At 37.3% G+C, this 11,632-nt stretch overlaps 1 protein-coding gene across 1 annotated transcript in view; it reads right to left on the bottom strand.

Moving 5' to 3' along the window:
* FOCAD (focadhesin) overlaps nucleotides 1–11,632 on the bottom strand; it is a 139,216-nt gene that overhangs the window by 963 nt on the left and 126,621 nt on the right. Inside the window, exons 39-43 of the mRNA XM_034410513.3 lie at nucleotides 10,478–10,567; nucleotides 9,131–9,308; nucleotides 5,174–5,271; nucleotides 1,887–2,135; nucleotides 38–113 (exon numbers count right to left, since the gene is read on the bottom strand). Coding sequence (XP_034266404.2) covers nucleotides 38–113; nucleotides 1,887–2,135; nucleotides 5,174–5,271; nucleotides 9,131–9,308; nucleotides 10,478–10,567 — 691 coding nt within the window. The remainder of the gene's footprint in view (nucleotides 1–37; nucleotides 114–1,886; nucleotides 2,136–5,173; nucleotides 5,272–9,130; nucleotides 9,309–10,477; nucleotides 10,568–11,632) is intronic.

The following is an 11,632-nucleotide window of genomic DNA, read 5'->3' as shown; positions in this document are numbered from 1 at the left end:
AGTTGGAAGTCTATAAGTAACTCAGTTTCTACCATACCTTTCAAAAGATCTCTGGAAGACTGAGTGAGCATTTCATTAGCATTCTCCATTAGGCTAAACAGCCAGTCAATAAACTGTGAATAAATTTAAAACTCAAATGTTAGAATTGTTTTTTTTTTTTAAATTAAAATAACTCAATCAAGCCTTCTTAACTTTGTCTAGACATGTTGGAATACAGTTATTGCCATCTCAAAAGTCACCGATTATGTGGGTTGGTGCAGATGGGAAATGTAGTTCAAAGCATTGGGAGAGAGGGAGGGGTAACAAAACATTGGAGAAACCTGCTTTAATTAAAGTTGACAAGCTGATGCAGAAATTGTCATTATTGCTTAAAATATATATCTGGACTTCAAATATAAAGTCCAAACCGTTTCATAGGAAATGCATTTTAATGACAATTCAACACTCAAGATGAGAACAAAGAAATGTGTGGGTATTTAACCATTCCTTTGAAAAGCAAAAAAATAAACAAAACACAACTTCTTAGAAATGATAAAATAGAGACACATTAAACGGACTTATACTCTAATCACATAATCTAATTCAAGTTCTCAACTCTACTGGCCAACTGTGATTGATACTGCACGCTGATCTGTGTAATTATTAGAGATACGTGAGAGCTGCATGTTACCTTGCAAGTAAGGAAGAACAGCATTGCTGCTATTCTTTCAGGATTTTGAAAAATTAATTGTTTGTAAACTTCCTGCAACGCCATACCTTAAAATCCTAGTTTGTAATTAATATTAATTTCCTAATATTATAAATCTGTTAGTGTTGGGCAGCGTTTCAAAATGAAAGGCATGCTAAATTGCATCTTTGCGCACTTCCTCGGAGCAGCAGTATCTCTTCCCAGGAATCTATGGCTACTTTCCAATGCAACCCCATAGCTCATGCAATCCTGGAAAGTATGAATTTCATTTAAAGATCTGTCAACAAGTTTTATATATACCTCTCTGTGCCCAGCCCTAATTTCAATCATGCTAAACTCTTCTCATATGGAGTGCTTTTCACTGGAATGATTTTGGGAGGATGCTGCAATTACCCACATGCCACTTAGAGAAGATACTCTGGGTGGACTACAGTTTAAACTGCCAATATTCCAAACATCTGTACGTCAGTCTGAACAAGTTCATAGCTAGGAAAGAGGTTACAATGTCCTTAGAAACATAGGGAAAGATGAAGATATGATGGGAATTCGTTCTTTCATCATCACATCCTTCTATAAAACACATACAACTATAAACAAACATAAATTGAAGTCAAATCCCAATATTAGAATGCAGACATGGTGGTCTTCTGGTCAAGAAGAGAATGTACCCACAGGTATGACACTTAATTTCTCAAAATATTTATGGATTTATTTAACGATTGCATTGATATACTGCTGCAATCTACAGATATCCATTTCTACTATACTGTATGTCAATCCAGCTGCTGGTAGATCAGAACCTGCAAAGGATTCTTTCACATTGTGAGATCAGACTGGTGAGTGAACTAGTGTCAAGAAATGATATTGGCAGACTAGTTTTCATGATTTCTGTGCAAAACTTGGATGACTATTTTGCTCCATTTAAAAAAAAACCCTTTTACTCTAAATTCGCTCAAGTTTATTTTTGTTACACAAACATTTTAACTGTCCCATTTAGCTGGTGGAACTTTCCATTTGCTGTTGTTCCTCTTAGTAATTATTATGTAATTATTACTGTAAATGGCTTGGATTACTTTTAGGATAAAAATTCCACCCAGATACTGTCTTCTGAATGACAATACTGAGTTCAATCAATCAGTCAAAAAAATGTTCAAGCTCATCATGAGTTCAGTGGACATGTGCAACTTAAAACACGTACCTTTGGTGTTTGCTCTTTCCAAGGCTCTTTGGTCAATAGAATTTGCAAGCTACCTGGAAGAAGGGTGAGTATCTCTTTGACTGCCAAAGTATCCACTGGACGCTTGCCTAAGCCACGTGGAAGGACTCTGTCTATTGTTTCACACTGCCAGGCAGACCAGTCTGCACTAAGGCCAAGTAGCATTGGCAAGGCATGATCAGCCCAGGCAACCACACAAGCCGTGAAAATCCACAACAGGAAGCTGACAGCCTGAACAGGAAACAGATGCACATTTTGCTAAGGGGATCAGTGAAGTCTGGAAAGGACTAGAGTCACAATAATTTATAAATTATGGAGTTCAAACAATTAAGAAGAATAATGTTACCAGAACATTTTAATGGTCTTAAAGCTAGTATAATTTTTTTTAACATGAACTATATCAGGCTGGAAAAAAAGAAACCTTTATCTTTAATTGCTAGAAAGACCAAGTCAGCTTATAGAAATGACTAAGTACAATATTTTATAGTATATACTGTTGTAAGTAAGCCTGTTCGTCTAATATAAAAATTTCTGCAAAAAGCACTATTGGTGCACATTAACAATGCAATAACTATAACACAGGGAGTTCCAGACTTCAAATCTGGAGGATCATATTTTATGAGCACTGACATTTTCTTATAAATGGGATGCACCAGTTTGTAGTCTTGTTGGTAAGATAAAGATGGTGGCTACTTGGGCTGTGGTATGGTGGATACAGTCTTGGACTGGCACTGGGAAAACCCAAGTTCTAGCTCATCTTCAGACCGCTATGTGACTTTGGGCCAGTCACTTTCTCTCGACCCAGCCTACTTCATAAGATGGTTATGCAGGGCAAAATTGAAGCAGTGACTGTTTTGTATACAGCCTTGAATCCTAGGCGGGATATGGATCTAATGGATACGTAAGCAATAAAAATAAGCCTTCACCAATTCAAACTTGAAGGCCAAATGGGGCATGCACGTAACATTTGTTTCCGGCTGCTTAAAGCAAATATATATATATATATATTTCTCAGGATCATGCTACAGCTGTCGACAGCACCCATACAATCATAGAAAAGATAACGGTTGCTTTAAGGAGGTGCAGACAAGGACTGTACAAGTAGTCCTATATGCCCTTAAGCACTCTTTGTCTTTTGATTCCAAAGTGATGCGCAGCTCTAAAAGGTATTTGGTACACAAGGGCTCTTCTATCTGAAAGAATCACCTTTCAGATAGAAATTTGTATGTATGACAATAAGAGAATGAATTGTGGATCAGGAATTTTTTTGTATTCAGCTTCAAGAGTATTTCCTATAATAGAGATGCTTTCCCAATGAATCTATCTATTACTCAGTGGCCTTGGCCAAGTAAATAATACTAATTGTCCCAATAAAATAGAAGGGGAGTGCAGTGGAATAAAAATCCTGATTCAAAGGATCTTAGTCTGAATATCTAGATAAGATATATGAAACACTTATCTTTTCTAAACCACAAATGCAGGTAGTCCTCAACTTAAAACTGTTTGTTTACCCATGGTTTGAAGTTATAAGAGCCTCGGAAAAAGTGATTTATGATCCATCATCAAAGTTATGACTATTGAAACATGCCCACAGTCATGTGATCATAATTTTGGTGCTTGGCAATTAACTGACATTTATGAAGTCTGCAGCATCTTGCAGTCATTTGTGACTTGCCCAGCTGGTTTCAACTGAGGAATCAAAATCAATTGAGCAAGCCAAATTCGGTTAACAACTGCATGGTTCACTTAATAGTAAAATCATCATTAAATTGGGTCCAGCCACATGATGACCCCTGTAAGGACCGCATCATTTACTGACTGGTCCCAATTGTGGTCATAAGTTGAGGACAACCTGTAATGCCCACATTTGTTAACACTGAATTCTAGGAGGATTTTTTTTTTTGTAATAGGTTTAAGCTTTAGGCTGAGAAATTGCTGTATAAAACAAACCACTACTTCCACTACAACTTCATTTGAGATTCTAGAACAGGTAGTCCTCAACGTACGACCACAATTGAGCCCAAAATTTATGTTGCTAAGTGAGAAATTTGTTAAGTGAGTTTGTCCCATTTTACGACTTTTCTTGCCACATTTGTTAAGTGAATGACTGCAGTGGTTCAATTAGTAACACGGTTGTTAAGTGAATCTGGCTTCCCCATTGACTTTGCTTATCAGAAGGTTGCAAAAGGTGATCACATGACTCCAGGATACTGTAACGGTCATAAATGTGAGTCAGTGGTTAAGCATCCAAATGTAAATCACGTGACCACAAGGATGCTGTATCAGCCATAAGTCTAAAAAATGGTCATGTCACTTTTTTCAATGCCATTGTAACTTTAAACAGTCACTAAGTGAACTGTTGTAAGTTGAGGACTACTTGACCAATCAAATTTAGCCAGAAGCAAGTCCTACTATCCTTATGGGGCTAATTCACAATAAAATATGTAACTTAATAAAGTAATTATATGCTAGTGAATTTTATGCTTTCCTCAGAAAACAAGAATTAATACGAGTCACAGAGCAGAATTTAACCTGGTTCACATAAAAGGCTAACCTATAATGTATTTGTTTTTGGATTAAAGTGATCTAAATACAGCTCAGGGTTTTATCTACTGCTACTGCTCAAGAAACTATGGTTCAAATATTGATATATAATTAATTAAGAACACGTGATTTTCCAGATTTCTGCTCAATCCACTGCTGACATTAATGGAAAAGAAAATAAATATGCAAAATTAAAGTCTGGCTTGCAGTTTTCTAATATATCAGAGAACCATTTAGACAGGAGTCAGGAGTGTAAAGTCTTTGGATATATTTTGCTTGATTTTTCACTGCCTATGCCTATTTTATAGAGATTATATTTCATTACATTTTGTACTTGGGGATTACCATTATAATGACAATAATACGAATAATTCAATTCAGCTAAATAATGTGCAGAGCAAATTATAAAGGTAGTTTTATGAATCCTCAAAGTATTTACATTTTAATTAGAGCTATTTCTAAATGTATATCCAAAATATTTTCTTCCTTAGATTTCATCGCTATTCAGGCATTCCTGGTGGTCAATTTCCAAATTTTAAACATGAGTCCCCAAATGTTATTTTGCTATATTTTTTTCAACAAGCTGACATTTTCATTATGGAAATAATAACGTGATCTTCTCCTAAAGCAAGCAATTTCTTTATATTCCTCAGAAAGAGTTTAAATCACACATTTCAACTTGTTTTCCTTGTCTGGAAACAAAATGTAATTTTTTAGCAATGTACCTCTTGGGGAGAAACATTTTGCATAGAGGCCGTATTTAAGGAAACTTTTTTAATATATCCCATGAATTCCAAGAGCCACTCCATTCTTTTTAAGACTCCTGAAAAGCAAAACCACAGAGGTCAAAATCGCACACCCATTTTCAAATGTTGTAATCATAATCTTATGGACATTTTCCCCACACTTCCAGTCATAACACAAATAAGAATTCCACAACCACATTCCCTTCAGATATATTGACAATGATGTGCATACTGGATTTAAGGGTCTAAATAGCTAAAGTATTGCTTTAAATATCTTCTAATGGTCAATAAGGGTCATGGTGGCTCAGTGGCTAAGACGCTAAACTTGTTGATCGAAAGGTCAGCAGTTCGAATCCCTAGTGCCGCATAATGGGGTGAGCTCCCGTTACTAGTCCCAGCTTCTGCCAACCTAGCAGTTCAAAAGCATATAAAAAATGCAAGTAGAAAAATAGGGACTACCTTTGGTGGGAAGGTAACAGCATTCCGTGCACCTTTGGAATTTAGTCATGCCAGCCACATGACCACGGAGACATTTTCGAATAGCACTGGCTCTTCAGCTTTGAAATGGAGATGAGCACTGCCCCTTAGAGTCAGGAATGACTAGCACATATGTGTGAGGGGACCCTTTACCTTTACCTTTTTAATGGTCAATAGATGGCATTAGTTACTAGTTACTTCTTGGATGGGAGGCAACCAGGAAATTCCAGAATAGTTCTAGATTAGACATGGAACTCAAAAAGTGTATCAGAAGATGGCAATAGAAATAACTATTATGTAATTGCCAAGAAACTGACATGGCTATGTCTATATAAAGGAGCAGGACCTGATTCAGTGGGAACTGCTTTTATAATCACTATTTTGCAGCTATAGACAAGCCAGATTGGTGTAGTATCAGGCTAAAAACTCAAGATATTGCAACTTCTAGTTCCATTTTTGGCATGAAGCTAACTGGATGACTTCAGGCTAGTCACACTCTCTCAACCCTAGGAAGCCGGCAATGTTAAATCAGTTCTGGAATCTTGCAAAGAAAATCACTGAGATTTGTCCTGCCAGGCACTAAAAGACAAGACTGACTTGAAGACACATAAACACACAGCTACAGAGACTGTTTTAAATGTAAGATACTTAATTCAGTATCTCCTTTCCAAACTGCAAACTATGAAGTCTGCAGATTTTTGAGAATTGCTTGGAGGCAATAATGGACTGATTAATGGTCAAATAATTGAAGATGAGATAAGGAAAATGGGCTTACAGTGGACAGGTGATACTTAAATTTAAGAATTTAATCTCTTTTGACTAAATCAGTTGTTTGAAAAACACATATGTGTCTTGGGGTCTCTCTCTTTCTCTCCCTCCCTCTCTCCAAATAGCCTCTATAGTGACAAAAAAACCTCAATTACAGATGCTGCAGGAGCTATGACCTCATGAAGTCAAGGATTGTTTAGCCTCACTGATCCCTTCTATAATAAACTAATTACTGCAATATATGTTACACTGAACTATTCTTGAAGATGGCCTGGCAGATGCAATTGATTAGAACTTATTTATTAATTGTTAAATTATTGAATGGGTTCTCAATCACAGTACAGGTGATCCTTGACTTATGACCACAATTGAGCCTAAAATTTCTGGAATACTGCATCCAGTTCTGGTCACCACAAAATAAAAAAACATGGTGAGACTCTGGAAAGAGCACAGAGAAGAGCAACAAGAATGATCAGGAGGCTGGAGGCTAAAACATATGAAGAACAGTTACACGAATTGGGTATGTCTAGTCTAATGAAAAGAAGGACTATGGGAGACATGATAGCAATGTTTCAATAATTGAGGGGCTCCTACAAAGACGAGTGGGGTCAAACTATTTTCCATAGCATCAAAAGGCAAGACGAGAAACAATGGATGGAAACTAACCAAGAAGAGAAGCAACCTAGAACTAAGGAGAAAGTTCCTAATGGCGAGAGCAATCAACAAATGGAATAGCTTGCCTTCAGAAGTTGTTGTGGATCATTGGAGGCTTTCAAAAAGAGACTGGACAACCATTTGTCGGCCCCATACTATAGGGTCTCCTGCTCAAGCAGGGGGTTGGACGAGAACACCTGCAAGGTCCCTTCCAACTCCATTATTTTATGTTCTATTCTATGTTTTATGTTCTATGGAAATATGGCCATTCGTACAGGCATTTTAAGAGTTGTAGGATAATAACTCTTCCAAATCAGACTTCTTTACAGATTTTTTTCAAGAAAAAGTGTTACTTCAAGTTTCAATTTCCTATCAGTTTTTAGGACTCAGATGGAGATCAGTGCTAATGGCTTCCATCTTGTTATTCTTTCATGAGTCCCATTTCTATACAGTATTTTTCTGATGGTGGATTTATGAATACTGGATTTAGCCAGTGTGAGAGAAGCATGAAGATCCACAATGTTGTTCGTGACTCCTTTATGATTTCCTGGATGAACTTAGGCTGTGCTCTTGGATCAATTTGGACAGGACAGCCACTCTTGGGAAGATTCACTATTGCCCCAATTCTTCTCTATTTCAACATTGTGTCTCTGACTGTACATCACCAAAGCCTAGAGCTTTCTAAATTATTTTCATGTAACTTTTCCCCCCCTCAAATGGATAGGTATCAATAACTTTTTAATAAAAATCTCCAAAAACCTTTTAGAACAGGATAGGGTGTGCTTCAGAGGTGGGTTTCAGCAGGTTCTGACCAGTTCTGGAGAACCAGTAGTAAAAATTCTGACTGGCTCCGCCCCCACCTATTCTCTGCCTCCCAAGACCCAGCTTATTGGGAGGAAATGGGGATTTTGCAGTATCCTTCCCCTGGATTGGGGAGGGAATGGAGATTTTACAGTATCCTTCTCCTGGAGTGGGGTGGGAATGGAGATTTTATAGTATCCTTCCCTTTCCATGCCCACCAAGCCATGCCATGCCATGCCACGCCCACCAAGCCACACCCACGGAACTGGTAGTAAAAAAAATTGAAACCCACCACTGGTGTGCTTTTAGAATTTGTATGATGATGTTGTGGCGAAGTTTGTGAGATTTATAGAGGTTTGTGAGGGGTCCAAATCTGTTCACTGAAATATTCAAATACAATTAGGTCTTATTATTTAACTGAATTGACTGGATAGGGCAGGTGTGAAATCCAGCAGGTTCTGGAGAACCGGTAGCGGAAATTTTGAGTAGTTCAGAGAACCAGCAAATACCACCTCTGGCTGGCCCCAGAGTGGGGTGGGAATGAAGATTTTGCAATATCCTTCCCCGAGGAGTGGGGAGGGAATGGGGATTTTGCAGTATCCTTCTCCTGCCATGCCCACCAAGCCATGCCTAACCAAGCCACACTATGCCCACCAAGCCACACCCACAGAACCAGTAGTAAAAAAATGTGAATCCCACCACTGGGATAGGGGTGGGAGAGGGGTTACCTTTTTCCCCACCAGCATAGTGCTCGATGGACAAATTTATGAAATAAGTGAAACAAGTACCAAACTTTGTTGTTATTTTTTTCCCCATTCAGATTCTCCTTATGTATTGGTAGGACTCACACGAAGCTCAGATAAAATTAAGGGGAAAAGATATACCAACATTCGGAAATCTGAAAGTGGGGAGGGGGGCAGAAATATTTTTTAAAAGGACTGTAAATAATACGCACCAGGAATTTATGCTGACCTTGCACAATTTATGTTCCACAAGGCCAAATGCAGTCTACTAGCACTTCAATAAATCTCCATCTTTCTGATGTCTGCCTGGAACTGGGGGAGAGGGAGGGAATATTTGCACATGCATAGGTCTACAGAAGGACTTGGGAGAAAATAATTAGGAAATGCGACTAAAAGGAGGTTTGATACATTACTTTATTATTAGTAATTATAATAAATGGAGATTAGTGGATCGCCCAGGGGTTTGTTTGTTTTTTTGGCCATGATTTCTTACCAGTGTTTTCATGGCTCAGGATTCGTGCATGATAAAAGCTGTGCAGCAGCATCCAAACAATAGTTTCTTTCTGCTGGCACCCAGCCGCAACACTAATCACATCGTTCCATCTCAGCAAAGGAAATCTGCCTTGAGAAACTAAATAAGCTTTGACAAATGCAACCTTTTCCAAATTGTTCTGCAAAACAAACCATGAAATGGATGAAAAATAGGAAACAGGCTCTATGGTGTAAGCTCTTACTCATTATTATTTGAAGACAGGAAACATTTCCTCACGATTTCTCAGAAAAAAAAAAGGGACATCGCATAATCAGAAAAGAGCTCTCCGTTGAAAATGTTTCTGGCGATGCTCCTGAATGTCACATTAACAAAATGTCACATTTAAAATGTTTTAACTGAAAATCAGGAAGCAGGTTCATACATATACTTCCCAACGCTTTATGAATTAAATCCTTTTCTCTTCTGTGCCCATTTTATATATACACCCACATGAAAATCATAGTTAATTGAACTTGTGATTACTTTATGATTCACAAATTATAGCCATGGATTTAAAGAGTTCTCCAATTATGGGCACAAATAAACTAGGTTGTGTAAAATGTAACATACAGTGTTGCACAATTATTGTTCTGAGTCAATGCTTAATTCTAATAAACAAAAGGAAGAAGGAAATCAGGCTTGAGGGATAAAAAATAGAAACATCTTTCACAATAGTACACTCTAGTTTATAAACCATGATTCATGGGGTCAGAGCATTTCAAGAATAGCTCGGAGAGCAAAAATAATGTTACATGTACACATAGGACAGCAACACTTCATATAAACTACACAAATATTAAGTGTTGCATCTGTGTCTGTCTGTCTGTCTGTCTGTCTGTCTGTCTGTCTCTTTCTCCCATGTGGAATCATCAATACTGATTCTGTCTCAGACTGGCGGGGGTAGCAGTAATAAATTAAAGCTACTCTGCTTATCTCATCAGGACCAAAATAGATTAGTTCCTGGCATGCTGCTTACTTTAAGAAAACCATGTAGATAACTTTATTTTTGTGAATGGTATCATCTTTCAAACTATTGTTTTAAGGTTACAGGGTTTTAGTTCAATATCTACTTTCAAACTGAACGTGTTGACCAAGAAGTGGCATTTTTATGATATTACTAGGAAATACCTTAATTACTCAAAACCCATTTTCAAATGGTGTCAAGCTTTAAATAAAAGCATAAAATTAAAATCTGCCTTACTATATGCACCTAGACTTTGGAATGATAATGATAATGTTAGGTAAAACAGTAGACAGACATAATTATCTCCATCTCCATAAAAGATTCATAAGCTAAAACGTATCTACCTTTGAAACTTCTGTAATCCGTTCAACTTCTGTATCAACCATTTCTGAGAGACATTTTGCCGCGAGTATATACATCTTTACATCATCCTGCTGAAGAAATAAAAACAAATGTCTGTTTTAGCCTAAGCCAAGCCAGAAAAATCATTATGTTATGACATATGATCTTCTTCTGTTTCAAATTCTAAACCTCCGCTTAATGTTATCAGTGATAGCAATGTGAATAAATAATACCTTGTACCAGAAACAATAATGCTTTAAACACAGACCAAAACTATCTTGAGGTTACTGGAAAATGAAGGAATGACAAAATTGTGACAAATACGGTATCATAAATGCCCACAGTGATATCTCTAATTATTAATTGATCAAACTTGTGATTCTTAGTGCACAGGATTATATGAATGTGCCTATTATATAAAAATGTGCCTATTATTAAAAAAAAAACAATCCTAACCTCTACCCCATCAATTTATTTCCTAGGTTGTTTTTGTAAGACTAAAATGTTTGCTTGTTTATCATCATAATTAAAATAAAGCATACTATACAGTATGACCAACACACATTCTGTGGGAAGGCTCCTTTCATGTCCTCTGGACCACGTATCTCCAACCTTGGCAACTTTAAGTCTCCCAGAATTCTGGGAGTTGAAATCCACAAGCCTTAAAGTTGCCAAGGTTGGAGACCCCAGCTCTGGACAACAGTTTACAGCTGGCTAATCCTTTCAACCCAGAAACATCCGAAGAGTAATGAGATGCTCATTTCCACCTATGACTAAAATGTTGAAAAACTCTATATACAATACCATGAACTCCCAGTGCAAAAATCAAAATAGTATTACTGCTAATACTAATATTGGAATCTGTGTCTATTGGAACATAAACTATCATTCATCATCTTCCTACCAATGAAGTAAGCAACAGTATCTCAAAAAAAAAAGAGTGTACTGAAATTTCCTGAACGCAGCCATGCTTCACTAAGCAAGAAAACTAGACAAACGCAGAGGTAAGAGGTAAGGCAGGATATTAAAGGCAATATAAACAGGGCAGTTGTAAGGAAGAAATATGCCCCATTGCCATGACAGCTGATAGGGAGGTACAGAGTTAAATCACTGAATGTCAGGTATGCCTCCATTTTTTTTAAGATCAAGAGAGTTAA

The sequence above is a fragment of the Pantherophis guttatus genome, chromosome 2 (assembly GCF_059756535.1).
Source record: "Pantherophis guttatus breed Tessera chromosome 2, ASM5975653v1, whole genome shotgun sequence".
Lineage (NCBI taxonomy): Eukaryota > Metazoa > Chordata > Lepidosauria > Squamata > Colubridae > Pantherophis > Pantherophis guttatus.
The sequence above is the reverse complement of the archived record's forward strand: the minus strand, read 5'-3'. Positions and strand labels throughout refer to the sequence as shown.